The sequence below is a fragment of the Rissa tridactyla genome, chromosome 9 (assembly GCF_028500815.1).
Source record: "Rissa tridactyla isolate bRisTri1 chromosome 9, bRisTri1.patW.cur.20221130, whole genome shotgun sequence".
In the NCBI taxonomy this organism is placed as follows: Eukaryota; Metazoa; Chordata; class Aves; order Charadriiformes; family Laridae; genus Rissa; species Rissa tridactyla.
Window position 1 is genome coordinate 26944477 of NC_071474.1, and position 15904 is coordinate 26960380.

At 57.0% G+C, this 15904-nt stretch overlaps 1 protein-coding gene across 2 annotated transcripts in view; it reads left to right on the forward strand.

Annotated features, from left to right (window-relative positions):
* The window catches only part of NLGN3 (neuroligin 3), a 51052-nt gene that overhangs the window by 17710 nt on the left and 17438 nt on the right, over positions 1 to 15904 (forward strand). For both annotated transcript variants that reach the window (XM_054215230.1, XM_054215231.1), the window contains exon 2: positions 2934 to 3677. In XM_054215230.1, coding sequence (XP_054071205.1) covers positions 3200 to 3677 — 478 coding nt within the window. In that variant the 5' untranslated portion in view covers positions 2934 to 3199. The remainder of the gene's footprint in view (positions 1 to 2933; positions 3678 to 15904) is intronic.

Sequence of the window (15904 nt, forward strand, 5' to 3'; positions counted from 1 at the left end):
AAGCCACCGCTGGCAGGGCTGTGGCGTGCAGAAGGAAAAACGATGACAGGTCAGTTGAAACGGCTCTGCAGGGAGTCGTGGGCACTATCATAAAGACTGGAAGCCGCCTGTAGCTTCCAGTCATGCAAATTAGATGTGACAGTCATTAATAATTTGGCTTTATCCTAACCCATGGTACCCAAAGGAACGTGAGCGGAAGATTTTCCCTGGTTGATGCGCTTTCCAGCAATGTCAGCCAGAGCAGGGGGTCTGAAGCACCTTTGAGACCCTACTTGGGATTGCAAGTTTGGGCTGCTTTGGCCCGTAATTGCGCCCTTGGGGTGTCACTGCTAGGCAAAGGTCAGTTCTCTGCTGAAGGAGGAGCATTGCTGCAAGGAATGACAGGCTGAGAGAGCTGGGGTTGTTCAACCTGGAGAAGAGAAGGCTCCAGGGAGACCTTAGAGCCCCTTCCAGTCCCTGAAGGGGGCCTACAGGAAGGATGAGGAGGGACTCTGGATCAGGGAGTGTAATGATAGGGCACGGGGTAATGGCTTCAAACTGAAGGAGGGGAGATTTAGATTGGATATCAGGAAGAAATTCTTTGCTGTGAGGGTGGTGAGACACTGGAACAGGTCGCCCAGAGAAGCTGTGGCTGCCCCATCCCTGGAGGTGTTCAAGGCCAGGTTGGACGGGGCTTTGAGCAACCTGGTCTGGTGGGAGGTGTCCCTGCCCAGGGCAGGGGGTTGGAACTAGATGATCTTTAAGGTCCCTTCCAACCCGAACCATTCTGTGATTCTGTGTGATTCTGTGAATATGAGCTGAATGAGGGTTTTCTTTTGGAGCTGAAGACAGAGCAGGGCAGCTGAGGCATTTCGCTGCAGAGGCAGCTCCAGCAGCTGTGGGGCAGAGCAGATCTTGCGGTCTCTGGGTGCCTCGGCTGTATTTCTGTCCCTCGATACACCATTTGTTTTTTAGGCTTTGGCAGCATCGTGCTCCTGCCGGCTGTGTTTCTGTCACTGCCCAGTGGGGCAGGAGGAGGCAGAGGGGAATGATGCGGGGAGGTGATGGGCTCAGCTCAGCCCTCAGGTCTTCCCTGTGCCGTGGATGGGACAGTAGGTCTGGCTGCTTCTCCCCATCGTTTGTACCACCTTCCTTGTCTGGCATTACCTCTGGTCCCTCCGTGGGCTCTGGAGATGTACCTGCCATGCCCAGCTCTGTGAGGCCTCGCTGCTCAGGTGGGCTGGATGCAGTAAAATGATTTTCCAGGCTGAGTGTTTCTTATTATGCCTGTCATCCCCTGATTTCTGAGCGCGCTGTGTTCCCTGGGCATATCAGGAGGGCAGGCACAGCATGGGCCCATTTCCTTAATGACCAGCAGTGAATTGCCTGCACATGTGCAGTGCAGATTTGAGACGCCCTCCGTGGGTTTTTTTTGGGTTTGTTTTGTTTGTTTTTTTTTTTCCTGCGGATTTTCCTCGTTGGACGAGGTGTTCTCCATTTGTGGAGTCCCTGCCCAGCTGAGCCTCCACCAGAGCCGCATGCTCCCATCTGCGTACAGCCCTTATTTTGTGCTCCAATAATTCCAAGGCAGCTCCACTCCCCTTTGAGCTTGGGAGAGATTTACCAGGTGGGCATGGAAGGATGCTCTGGGGCAAAATGGAGGTGCCTCGCCACCGCTGCCGTCTCTCGCAGGGTAGGGATGCGTGGCTGAGGCAGGATGAGCATCCCCTGACCCGCCACCAAGCAGTGCCTTTTAGCGGGGACCGCTCTGCAAAGCCGCCAGCCAAGGTGCGGAGCGGGCCTGGAGCTGATGCTGCTCTTTGTGGGCTGAGGGCGAGCACCGGGCGAGCCCAGCCTCCGCAGCTCCCCTTGCCCCGCTCCCCCCGGGAGCAGCGGTGTTGGTGGGGGCAGGCTGGGGGGGGGTGGGCTTTTCACTTACATAAGCCCTGAATGCGGCAGGCGGTGCGGGGAGGTGAAGGGCAGAGCACTGAAAATCCACACAGCCTCCAGCAAGGGCTCCTTGGCGCAGGAGCTCTGCTCACTGACATACATCCGCAGGTCCCCATCTGCAGCCGCTGCCTGCCTGCAGCTCCCTCCCTCCCCCGTGGGGCCCACGGGGGGCTGCCACATCTGCTGTCCCCCCACCCCTGCCCGCAGCCCAATGTGGGGACGCGGTAGCAGAGCTCTGCCTCCCCCGGGGCTTGCTCGGGCGGCAGGGAGGCCGCGGGGATGGCGCAGGGGGGATGCTGACCAGAAGCGCTCCGGCTGTTCCCATCCTGCCCGCCCAGCACCTCTGGCTTGGGTGTAAGGTCTCGCCACGTCAGCCAGCGGCACGTGGAGGGAGAAAGGTGGCTGGAGGGCGCGTGGGCGGGCGAGATGGGCGTCTGGGTAGGACACGTGTGTCTCCTTTGCTGGGTGGTGACACTCGGACAGGGGAGGGATGCTGGGCTGGAGCCAAGGTGAGATGCACGGTGTGGGAGCGCGGGCAGCTCCAGTTCGGGCAGGGGGGGAGAGGTGCCATTGGGTTCTTGTGCAGGGGCCACACTATGCAACAGCGGTGCCCGACAGGTTCCTTGTGGGGAGGGACAGTGCCAGGGAAGTGACACTGTCTTGCTTCTCTTGGCACCTGTAATCTGCAGCTTGTACCCTCCTGCAGCATCTGGCAAGGGCACAGGGGGGCTGTAGGGCTCACTCAGGCAGGGGAGGGGCCAGGCTGGCCCCTGAGCTCTGGGGACAGGCTCTGCAGGGCTGGACAGACGCAGACAGTGTCTGTGTGTGGCTCTACTTGTGCTGCCCACGCTTGCCTACTCCCAGAGCTGCCTGCCTGGGTGGCGGCAGAGCCACCGAGCAGTTGTGCCCAGGGATCTGCCCAGGGATCCTGGCTCCTAATGCGCTGCACCACTTTGCCTCTTCCCAGAGCAAGTCTGCTGTTAATTCCCTCCATCTCTCCACAGTATCAGCAGTCCCCTCCGAGCCAGGCTGTTGGCAGGCGGGCAGCAGTGGGCAGCTGGCAGGCTGTGAGGAGCGGTGGCACATCTCCCTGCATCCGTGCTCCCGACTCACCCAGCAGAAGGTGTGGCTGGGCTGTGTGCTCCTGACTTCCGGCTCTCCTGCTCCGTCTGTTCCCAGTGGGCAAATTGGAGCCTTGGCATGATGGGGATGCCCTGAGTCCTCACCCAGGAGCTTCAGGCCTGGATGTTAGTGCTGCTCCTCCCGGACGATGTGGCTGATACTCTGGAGAAGCCCTCTCTTGCCCCCCGTTCTTCAAGTGCCTGAGCTGGTGGCCGGCTGGGACCTGCGTCTCACCCTCTGGGTCCTGAGCTTCGCCTCGGTGGTTGTGCGGATGGAGGGCCAGGTCTACTCGCCAACTGTCAACACGCACTATGGGAAGCTACGGGGGGTGCGAGTGCCACTGCCCAGCGAGATCCTGGGGCCCGTGGACCAGTACCTGGGGGTGCCTTATGCCGCCCCACCTGTCGGGGAGAAGAGGTTCATGCCCCCCGAGCCACCGCCGTCTTGGTCGGGCATCAGGAACGCTACCCACTTCTCACCGGTCTGCCCCCAGAACATCCACAACGCCGTTCCCGAGATCATGCTGCCCATCTGGTTTACCTCCAATTTGGATATCGTGGCCACGTACATCCAGGACCCCAACGAGGACTGTCTGTACCTCAACATCTACATCCCCACGGAGGATGGTGAGTGCCCGCCGGGGTGCCTGCAGAAGGGCGGGGGGGGGGTGCGTGTCCCCCCCCGCCCCAGCAGTGGTTGATCTCACCTGGGTGTTGTGTTTGAAGCATGTGGTTGTGGACCCTGCAGCATGCCGTCTGTTTGTGGAAAGCTTTCTCTGGCCACGCAGCTCGCCCTCTTGCCCTCAGCTGCCATCTCTGTCTCGCGTGCTCCTGCTCCTCCACGCCTCCTGGTCCCCCCCCTCCTCCACCTCCATGGCATTGTCACGGGTTCCTCTCTTGTGTTGCTAAATCTGAATCCGACTCTCTGACCGCAGATCCACAGAGCGACAAGCTGGTTTGTGCTCCCCAGGCGCCGAGTGCCAGGTTCTGTCTTGAGTTGGTTCGGGTTTGTCCTTCCTCCCCCCTTCCCACCCTCCCCAGGTCCATGCGCTAGTTGTGGGAGTGGGCTGTGGCTGGGAGGAACACTCTCTGCCTCTCACTGGGGAGATGCTCCAGCAAGGAAGGGACCGCGGAGCCCTTTTCTGGGCCCTGGTACGGACGGGAGGTTGGGGGCACCGACAGGCGTGTCGCTTGGCTGCTCCCAGATGGTGGCAGAGCGATGAGCCCGGGGGCCGGGGACCCGCGGGGCACAGTCCCGTTGGGGTGAGGCTGAGCGGCGCCAAGTGCCTCCTCATCTAACCTTTTCCTTTGTAGGGGATCCCGCCTGAACTGTAAGTAGAGGGCATAGGAGGCAGCGCCCGCCCCAGCCTCACCGCAACGGGAGCCCCCAGGGATTTTCGGCGGGCTGGAAGGGACCCGCAGCGGGTCTGCTGCACACGGCAGAGCAGCCTGGCAGGCTGGTGGCTTCCATCAGGCTGGCTGGCCCCGCTCCTCTGTCCCTGGGGCCCTTGGCCATGGGATGCATCATGCCTTCCTTCCCGCCCAGCACGGCTGGCCCAGAGTTTTCCTCCCACGGCGGCGCTCCCTCCCCACCTCCCGCGGTCCCGGGGCGGCGGGAGGAGGGTGGCAGCGTGGTTGTGATTGCATGCCCACTCCCGCCAGTGGAGCCTCCTGTTATTTTGTAGTCTTTTATTCATTTTACAGTAAAACGGATTTCCAAGGAATGCACCCGAAAGCCCAACAAGAAAATATGTAGGAAAGGAGGTATGTAGCAAGCCGACCGGCAGAGAGGCACAGAGAGGAAAAAGAGAGAGAGTGAGAGAGTGAGAGGGTGCTTGGCCGGCCCCCAGCCCGCAGCATGCTCCTCCAGCACCTCTCTGTGCTGCCACCCAGACCAGGGGCCCTCCGAGCAGCCCACCCTGCTGTCCCCTGCTTCCCGCTCGGAGGAGCCCCGCGGATGCTTCCAGCCACCTCCGCTTCCTGGACGGGGAGCTGGAACTGGTGCGAGCTGGGAGCGCAGGTCTGGGGTCAGGTCAGAGGAGGATGCTCACGTTGCTCCAGGCCTTTCAGAACAGCTTCTCCTGGGCTGAGCCCACGCTCCCACCTTCATCCCACTGGCACTGGCAGCCTCCCAGCCCCTGGGGTATGGAGGGGGAGCTTCTAATGGTGGGTGGCACTTAAATGCACCCATCCCTTAGGGATGCATCCCCATTTGGGGGTGTCCAGACCCACTTAGGGAGGCCACCTGTGTGATGGGAGACTGTAGCCTGTCCTGGGCTGAGCTCTTCCCCCGTTGCACCCCTGGTCATTTTGCATCCAAAGCTCCTTGATTATAAATGCTCCTGGCTGTATAAATGCTGCCATATTCTGCCCCAGCCCATGGTCCCACCAAGGCTGCTCCCTGCTGCTCTACCACGCCTCTGCCAGCCCTGCCAGCGAGAATCTGCTCTCTGCTCCTCAGCACAGCATCATTCCTGAGCTCCAGCTGCCCTGTGGTGGCCGAGCACCTCCAGTTCAGATACATCTCCACTTTGCCTTGCCTCCATCCCCAGGGCGGCGTGGGGCTCATACCCTCCACTTCGGGGCAAAGGGGAGCAGCTTAGTTGCCCCAAAGTTATCCTGTGTTCTTGGCCAGACCCAGCCCTGCGGGCCAGGGAATGGAGACGTGCAAGTGGGAGCTGGCTCAGCCCCTCGTCGGACACGACGCTTCGCCCGTCCTGCCACGCGGCCCCCTTGCAGGCAGGGCGAGCCCAGGCTGCTCTGTGCATCCCGAAGTTGGACGTGCAGGCGGTCGGGGCAGCCAAGCTCTTCTGAAAGGCTCAGTGCAGGGAGGGGGTGTCTGGCGGGCAGGGGCTGCCATCCCGGGCATCCCGTGGCAGTGGGGTCCCTGCATCCTGGCCTCCGTCTCCCTGCGCCCCTGGAGTTGGCAGGGCTGGCGCAGCTGGGCTTGGAGGTTTGGGGAGCACTTTCCTTCCAGCCATTTCCCCCCAGTTCTGTTGTTGGGTTTCTTTGCTGTGCTTTTCCTGTTGCTGTCCTGGCTATTCACACGCCATCTCTCTGAGTGCCAAGGCTGCCCCTGAAAGGGCTGGCGCATTAGGGAGTCTCCGCACGCTGCCTCCGGAGCCGGCTGTGCCAGCCACTTCAAAGCGCTTCCTCTCCCGGCCCTCCCACCGGCTGCCAGGGCTGGTGGACCCCCGCCACCACGAGCCCTACAGCCGGGGCCAGGGAAGCGGGGGCTGGGTTACGTCTGGAGAAGGGGGGACAACGTAAGCCACGGCAAAACACCTTGGTTGCACTCGTCTCCTGGTTTCCCTCCCCACCGGCTCTGCTGATGGGCAGGGTTTCTTTGCAGCCCATCTGCCGTCGCCTCTGGTCACCTCCTGGGGAGCTGGGGGGGAAATGCGCCCTCTGCCCCCGCTGGGCTCTGCTGACTCACAGACCGGCAGATCCCCAGTGCCGGCCGTTTGGGCATCCAGGCATGATGTGCCAGGAGTTAAAACACCGAGACACTGGCGCTGCCCTTCGGCTCCGGCCACGGCTCTGGTGGCCGTTGGCTCGAATAAATTGAGTCACTTGTGCTGAGACACAGAGGCTCCCCCGCCCCTTGTCATGTACCCTGGGTTAGTAATGCATGGGGTGAGGATATTATACCTGCAGTGCTGATTTCCTCGGGCTGCGTGTCATTTGAACGTTGGCTCATTCCGGAATATTCTTGATTATTATTTCTAAGGCCACATACAAGCGGTGAATAAGCTCTCCTCTCACAGAACCGGCAACTATGCAGTATTTCGGTGGTTTAAAATGCCTCAGCTCCCACCTTACTGGAGTTTTCATGATTTCTGCCACCCCTGAGCTCCGTGTATTTCATAGCAGCCAAAGGACTGAGAATTTATCAGAATTTATCCTGGGACAGAAAAACATCCCTGTTTCCCCACCCTATGTATTTTCTTATATGGAAATTTACTACATGCTGGTCTCCTCCATGCACCTTAGTCCCTTCTCTGGGAGCAAGGCAGGGTAGCGGTGATTTGAGAATAATTAACATGCACGGCGCTGGGGGAGCCGACAGCACTGAGGCTCAGGTTTGGCTGTGGAGGTGACGCTGCCCACCTGAAGAGCACGTACACGCACACAGGGTACGGCACCTACGTCCAAAACGCAGCTCTGCCCTTTGTGCTGCCGACACTTCCAGCCTGTGCTTGGCTGTGGCAGGTGCTGGGACGCTTTCCTCTTCCTTTCCCCACCAGCCCGGGCAGGCCTTGCTGCAGGGCACGAGGAGGTGGATGTTATTTTTGGAGGAGAAAAATGTGTCTGCCCTGCACATAGCAGCCCTCCCTGGTTTTTACTGCCAACTGCCCTACTCCCTCCGGCTGGGGCTGTGCAGAGTCCGCAATGCTGCGGAGACGAATGTGCCAGTCGGGCGTCTCTCTCTGCTGCGCGAGCGTGGCTGGAGCTCCCAGCAGCTCCTGAGCTCGGGATGCCCTTTGGGTGCTCTGCGAGAAAAGCATCGTGGCTTCTCCACTGCTCTGCAAGAAGAGAACTTGTCCATGTACTGGCTGAGGCTTCCCTACGGCTGCGCGACTTCTGGAGTGCTCCCTTTCTGGAAGGCCGCTCACCAGCCTCCTGTGAAGCCCGCTGCTTTGCAGAGTGCTGGGAGCACACCCTGATGCTCCAGTTCCGCTCCAGGGAGCAATTTGCAAAGGTGAGGGTAGATGTTTGTGCTGGTGGAGGCAGCAGAGCCTGATAAGATGCAGTGCTTTTGTGGAGTCCATTCAAGGTCGGAATTAACTCCTCTGCATCATCCGGGGACGGGCAGGGCAGCACCGAGGTGAGCTGCAGTCCTGGAGCAAGGGCTGATGGAGTGGCCACCCAACACAGGTCCCAGGGGGCTGCCGCTGCCTGTGGGGTTGTGCAACAGCAGGTTCAAGGGCTGTCATCAGTCCCGGTCCTGTTCCTTTTCGCTCCCGGAGAAGCACCTGAGCTTCTAGCTTCCAGCTGTGGCCACCAGCACGTGTGCCTCTGGGTGCACATGGCCACCAGACGTGGTGGCAACGCTGCTGCGGGCTCCTGCTCCCTGTGGCATCTTGGCTGCTGCGTGGGAGCGGGTGCCCCAGGGAGCTTGCACTGAGGAGGGGGTACTTGGGGCTGCCCGCGGCCGCCCTGAGCAGACGTTTGGATCTGGAAAGGTGTCAGCTTTGGCTCCCGCTCTTCTCTTATCCACACCATGCTGAGCGCAAAGGCTCCAAGGACCAAGGCTCCTCGCCCTACTTTATCTCTGTTTGCGCTGTTGTCAGTGCTGTTGGCATGGTTTACTTAAGATAGTATAAATCCGGCATGGATGCCACTATTTCAGGGAAAGTGATTTTATTTTTTTACTGAACTTGAGCTTAAATCTTCCTAGAGCTTTCAGATAAGAGCGTATGCATCCTTCCTATCGGCCTGAACAATGTCACTTCGCAGTCAGCTTAAAGTGAAGCAGCCCAACAGGCATTCACACTGGGTTAGCGGAGGGAGTTTTTCATAGAATCACAGAATTGTTTAGTTTGGAAAAGACCTTTAAGATCATCGAGTCCAACCGTTAACCTCGTACTGCCAAGTCCACCACTCACCCATATCCCTCAGCACCACGTCTGCCCGGCTTTTAAATACCTCCAGGGATGGTGACTCCACCACTTCCCTGGGCAGCCTGTTCCAATGTTTGCCAACCCTTTTGGTGAATAATTTTTTCCTGATATCCTATCTAACCCTCCCCTGGTGCAACTTGAGGCCATTTCTTATTGTCCTATTGTCTGTTCTTGGGAGAAGAGACTGACATCCCCCTGGCTACAGCCTCCCTTCAGGTAGTTGTAGAGAGCCATAAGGTTTCCCTTCAGCCTCCTTTTCTCCAGGCTGAACAACCCCAGCTCCCTCATAAGACTTGGGCTCCAGACCTCTCACCAGCTCCGTTGCCCTTCTCTGGACACATTCCAGAACCTCAGTGTCCTTCCTGTAGTGGAAGTGTAGTGCCCAAAACTGGACACGGCACCAGTGCTGAGTACAAGGGGACAATCACAGAATCACAGAATGGTAGGGGTTGGAAGGGACCTCTGGAGATCATCTAGTCCAACCTCCCTGCCAGAGCAGGTTCACGCAGAGCCGGTAACTGCCCTAGTCCTGCTCACCACACTATTCCTGAGACAAGCTGTTGGCCTTCTTGGCCACCTGGGCACGCTGTTGGCTCATATTCAACTGGCTGTTGACCAACACCCCCAGGGTCCTTTTCCCCTGGGCAGCTCTCCAGCCGCTCTGCCCCCAGCCTGTAGCGTTCATGGAGTTGGTGTGACCCCAGTGCAGGACCCGGCACTTGGCCTTGTTGAACCTCATACCATTGGCCTTGTCTTGTTGATCCAGCCTGTCCAGATCCCTCTGCAGAGCCATCCTACCCTCAAGCAGATCAACGCTCCCGCCCAACTTGGTGTCCTCTACAAACTGACTGAGGGTGCACTCCATCCCCTCATGCAGATTGTTGATAAAGATATTGAACAGAACCGGCCCCAATGCTGAGCCCTGGGGAACACCACTTGTGACCGGCCGCCAACCAGATTTAACTCCATTCACCACCTCTCTTCGGGACTCTCCCTCCAGCTAGTTTTTTACCAGCAAAGTGTACGTCCGGCCAAGCCATAAGCAGTTTCTCCAGGAGAATGCTGCGGGAAACGGTGTCAAAGGCTTTACTAAAGTCCAGGTAAACAACATCCACAGCCTGTCCCTCATCCACTAAGCGGGTCATCTTGTCATAGAAGGAGATCAGGTTAGTCAAGCAGGACCTGCCTTTCATGAACCCATGCTGACTGGGCCTGATCACCTCATTGTCCTATATGTGCCACGTGATGGCACTCAAGAGGATCTGCTCCATAACCTTCTCTGGCACCAAGGTCAGACTGATAGGCCTGTAGTTGCCCATATCCTCCTTCCAGCCCTTCTTGTGGGTTGCTAACCCACGTTTGCTAACTGGGACCTCCCCATTTAGCCAGGACTGATGATAAATGATGGAAAGTGGCTTGGTGAGCACTCCTGCCTGCTCTCTCAGCACCCTGGGGTGGATCCCATCTGGCCCCATAGACTTGTGTGTGTCTAAGTGCTGCAACAGGTCGCTAACCATTTCTGCTTGGATTACGAGCACTTCATTCTGCTCCCCGTCCCTGTCATTCAGCTACGGGGCTGGGTACCCGGAGAACAACTGCTCTTATTATTAAAGACTGAGGCAAGGAAGGCATTAAGTAGCTCAGCTTTCTCCTCATCCTTTGTCACTATGTTTCCTGCCGCATCCAACAAATGATGCAGATTTTCCTTATCCGTCCTTTTATTGCTAATATATTTATAGAAACATTTTTTATTGTCTTTTACTGCAATAGCCGTATTAAGTTCTAGTTGGGCTTTGGCCCTTCTAATTTTCTCGCTGCATAACCTCATGACATCCTTGTAGTCCTCATGAGTGGCCTGCTCCTTCTTCCAAATGTCATAAATTCTCCTTTTTTTTCCTGAATTCCAGCCAAAGCTCTCCATTCAGCCAGGTCAGTCTTCTTCCCCACCAGCTCATCTTTCAGCACATGGGGACGGCCTGCTCTTGCGCCTTTAAGATTTCCCTCTTGAGCAACATCCAGCTTTCCTGGGCTCCTTTGCCCTTCAGGACTGCCTCCCAAGAGACTCTGTCAACTAGTCTCCTAAACAGGCCAAAGTCTGCCCTCCGGAATTCCAATGTAGCAGTTCTGCTGACCCCGCTCCTTACTTCTCTGAGAATCGAAACCCATCATTTTGTGGTCACTGTGCCCAAGACGGCCTCCAACCGTCACGTCCCCCGCAAGTCCTTCTCTGTTCACAAACAACAGATCCAGCGGAGGACCTTCCCTAGTCAGCTCCCTCACCAGCTGTGTCAGGAAGTTATCCCCAACACACTCCAGGAGCCTCCGAGGCTGTTGCCTCTCAGCTGTATTGTATTTCCAGCGAGTTGAAGTCCCCCACGAGAACAAGGGCTAGGGATTCTGAGGCTTCTCCCAGCTCCTTATAGAATATTTCATCTGCCTCTTCATCCTGGTTGGGTGGTCTGTAACAGACTCCCACCATGATACCTGCCTTGTTGGCCCTCCCCCTGATTCCTACCCATAAACACTCAACCCTATCATCGCCATCATTAAGATCTAGAAAATCAAAACGCTCCCTAACATGCAGGGCCACCCCACTGCCTCTCCTTCCTGGCCTGTCCCTTCTGAAGAGTTTATAGCCATCCAGTGAAGCACTCCAGTTGTGCCTATCGTCATCCCACCATGTTTCTGTGCTGGCAGCTATATTATAGTTTTCCTGCCACACAATGGCTTCCAGCTCCTTCTGTTTGTTGCCCATGCTGCGTGCGTTGGTGTAGATGCACTTCAGTTGGGCTGCTGATCCTGCCACCTTTTGCGGGGAGAGGCCCTAATTCCTACATGACCATTCTCAGGCACTTCCATGGTTTCTAGCACATCAATAACCCTTGCACCTTTGCTGCTGCATGGGTCTCCATCCCTTACCTCCACTGGGATGGCAGACCAAAGGACCTCACTAGCACACTGTCACTCAAACACCGATGTGCTGCCCCCAGGCTTATCTCTAGTGAGCCTGATTTTATCCCTTTCATCCTTCCAGTCTAGTTTAAAGCTCTTTCAATGACCCCTGCCAATTCCTGTGCGAAGATCCTTTTCGCCCTTTGAGACAGGCGCACCCCATCTGCCACCAGCAGGCCTGGTGTTGCATAAACCAACCCATGATCAAAAAAACCAAAATTCTGCTGGTGCCACCAGTCACAGAGCCAGGTATTGATCTGCTGGCTCTTCTTGTTGCTTCCCTCATCATTCCCTGCAACTGGAAGGACAGAGAACTCTTCTTGTGTTCCTGATCCCTTAACCAATTGTCCCAAGGCCCTGAAGTCTCTCTTGATTGTCCTTGGACTTCTTGTTGCAACTGCATCGCTGCCTATCTTGAAAAATCAATAATGGATAATAAGCCGAGGGCCATACCAGGGTGGGAAGTTTTCTCTTCACGTCTTTAACCCGGGCCCCAGGGAGGCAGCAGACTTCCCTAAGGAGTGCATCTGGTTCCCATATCATGCCTTCTCTTCCCTTACGAAGGGAGTCTCCTATGACAATGGCCATCTCTTTTTCTTTGTGGAAGCAGTTTTGACGCAGGGTGCAAGCCAACTTAACTTTGGTGACACCTCCAAGCTGGATGAACCATTGTTCTTGCTATTGTTTGGTTCCGCTTGCAGAGCCTTGTACCCAAAATGCAAGGGCCCCTGGGATGGTGGGGTAGTGACAGAGGAGATGTTTCTGCTGCGCCGGGCAGGAACTTATGGCTATTGCCCCCTACTCCTTAAGTCACCGTGTTCAGCCAGTGTCCTCTGTGTCAAATGTCCTGTCTGCCTGTCGGGCTTGTCCCAGGGAAGGTAGGATGCAGCAGTCTCTCTCTCTCTCGCTCTCCCTCATACTCCTCAACCTTCTCACCTCTGTCACCAAGCGGAGGAGTTTCCCTACTTGGGTGCACCTCCCACTGGTGAGCACCCTGCCACTGTCCCATACTGTCCCGTACACCACTCCAGAGTGGCACTGGAGCTCTGCCTGGTAAGCTGTGGCAATCATGGGTGCAGAGCTTAGAGAGGACATGGCTTTCTGCCGGGTGGTTACCATTGCTCCCTGGTGGAGCTGGCAGAGCTTCAGCGCTCTTCCCGTGCAGCCTGCCGTGCCTGGTTTTGATGGGTAAGGATAGTAAGAGCCACAAGTCCTTTTGGTTTTTTCCAGCTCTGAATCCACAAGCTTAAACCCATCCCATGAGAGTAGGTGCTGCGGGGCTCTGCGTGGTGGCCTTTGCCAGTGTGGAGAAGATCTCCTGGGACTGGGTGTCCTTCAACATGGCAATAAGCAGTGGAGGGAGGTAAAGGAACAAAGTGCAAGGGATGGGTGACGGAAGTGATCTGATCTAGTTAAAGATGTCCCTGCTTATTGCAGGGGGGTTGGACTAGATGACCTTTAAAAGTCCCTTCCAACCCAACACATTCTATGATTCTAAGTGAAGCTGTTATTGCTCTCACGAGCTGTGGGGCATTCATGGGTCATCGTGGAGGTCAACAACGTAGCAAGAGGCCCGCTTGGTCAGAGCAGGCTGTGTTTGCCATAACACCAGCCACCCTGGCACGTTCCTGCTGATGAGGAAGGCTCATGCTTTGCATCTGCCACACACGTGGGCCACCGCTCTTCCCCTTCCTCCTGTCCTGCATTACTGCGCTGCTGCTTTGCTTAGCTTCCCAGCGCTGCCTTCTACTGTCCCTTCTGCAGTGCGTGATGTTCAGGTTGCTTTAGGCTTGTCCCAGCCATCCCTAAGCTCCAGGGCGGCAGTCTCCAGCCAGATCCCTCCCTGCTCAGCTGCGACAGTTGCTCAGATCGCAGGGATGTTGGCCACTGCCCTCTCTTAACAGCCTGACAGCTCCTCACAGCTGGTTCCTCCATCCCTATCTGCATGGAGACCTTCATCCCCTGAAGGACACCAGGCTGGAGGGCTGCAGCTCGGCCCGTCCCTGGGCTTTAAGAGCCCCAGAGCCCTCAGCAGTGGCAAGGGATCTTCCAGCTGCCTTGTGGATCAGCTTCCCAGCTCTGAAGCATGGCACAGATGACGGCTTGCTGCTCGTGGTCTTCGTTAGAGAAAAATCCCTATCCCTGAGCAGTACCGAGGAGGCTGGCGTGTAGCACCAGTTAGCAAATACTGCACAAGGGCTTCATCGCTTAAGTGCTTTCTCGGCTTGCGGTTTTTCCCAAGAAAAATGCAGTAGGTCAAGCTTGCAGCCTCCTGGGTGTGCGGGCAGGTGGGCTGGGAAGGAGCATGGGAAGGCCGCAGCAGGAAGGGGGGATGCTGGGGCTGGGGTGAGAGGTGGCAGGGATAGGGGTGAAAACAGGAGAATGATGTGAGAAGCTCAGGGGATGGCTGGGTGGTGAAGCAGCAGGCAAGGAGGCAGGGCTGGGATATGGAGGGGCTAGGTCAGGAGGTGAACTCCGAGTTGGAGAAAATCAGGATGGCCCTGGAGACAAGTGATCCATCCATGCCCTGGGCAGCAGCAGCTCTACCTCACCTCTTCCCGGCAGTGTGTCTCTAGCCTGATCTTAAACACCTCCCCAGACCACCTCTTCCAGCGCTTTCCTGCCCTTTCTGCCAGGAGGGTTTTCTTTTCATCCAGCTTCAACCTGCGTTGTGTAGCTCTGGGGCCGCCTGTGCTCTGCGCAGCAGAGAGGGAGTTGCTTTTCCACCTGACCACCTTGCAGTGGCCTTTCATGCGTCGGGATGCTGCTGTAGCTCCCCATCACTCCTCTGCTCCTGGGTTTCACGTGACTCAGCCTTCTGCAGAGTTTTCTTGCCTGATGGATTTTTCTGGACTTCTGGTCATTGCTCCTCTGGACTTTCTCCAGCAGGTCATGGCTGCTTAAGGTGTTGCGCAAGCCTCGTGCCCCAGTGGAGCTGACCCACAGCCCCTTCAGACCTCTCACTCCCCCATCACAGGTTCCTTTTAACTTCAAATCCTGTCCCCCTCCGTGCTGCCACCTCTGTTATCCCCCAACCGTGTCACCTGCGTGATCCCACTCCCAGCGTGGCAGTGAGAGCGACTCCCCAGTTTCATCTTCCTGGCCAGTTTTGTGTTCATCTCGTCGTAGTTTCATCCAGCCGCAGGGCTGCCCCTCGCTGGCAGGAGCCTTGCTGGGGCTGTGCAAACCCTTGCTGCGGTGGCGACGGGGCTGGTTGGGGACAGAAGCAGGGCCCCAGGACGGGCCAGGTGCCTGGCGGGACCTTGGAGCCCTGCGCGTCTTGGGGAGGTCACTGGGCAGCGCAGGCAGTCCTGGCCGGAGGGAACCCGGCTGTCACCCCTGAGGTCACCATCACCCGGAGAACTTTTTTGGTGCCGGCATTAGGTAGCAGAGGACTGCAGGCGCCGGTCTGCAGCTCTAAGGGGATAAGGAGAGCACAGCCTTTTCCTGAAATTTGGCACAGGAATGGCACCACTCGACTTTGTGCCCACAAGGGCGTGCAGCCCTTTGCAGCAAGGGGCCTCAGTACAGGTCTGCACCGCGTCTACTCCCCGCCAGCCCCCAGGCCACCTCTCCTGGCTGACGCTGGCCGCGTGCCTCTTGGGAAGCACCACTCTCGGTGCACGCCGTCCGCAACAGCATCCAGCTGAGGCTGCTGGCCTGGCCCCTGCGCTGGCACTGCAGGTTTGCTGAGGGCCTGTCGCGTTAGAAGGACTGTAGTTTCGATATTTGTCTGTCAGAGTCCCAGGACTTTCACTGATTTACTATCGGAGTCCCACCAAAGGACTTTCACTGAATCAGATTCACAAATAATCAAAATTAGTTATTTTATTGAGAGCGACAGTCGCAGATTCGAGATTGCCGTTGATAAATTCACTGACTACAATAGCGCTAATTACTTAAGGTTAATATGGCTAGCGAAAATAACGAAAGTACAACAACCCGGGGTAACATTCCCCAGAGGGTGAAAGGCACAGCGCTTACCAAGAAAGGCGTCCCTGCCTGGGGTGGAGGAAGAGAACACAGCCCCTCGACTGCTCCGTCAGGTATCAAGTTTCTTCTCTCCCAATTTAACAGTCATTTTCTCCATCCTTTTATCCCCCAAATTACGAGGTTTCCCTCCCTGAGGTGACATGTAGTATGATTTGGGTGGAGAGACGAGTGCTATAGTCATTTATGTTTAGCGTGATCTCTAAAATCTTCGTTAGCATACACAGGGGTGTCAACTGTAATATGCATTTCACAGGTAACGAGGCAAAGGTCCATCACCGGGCATGG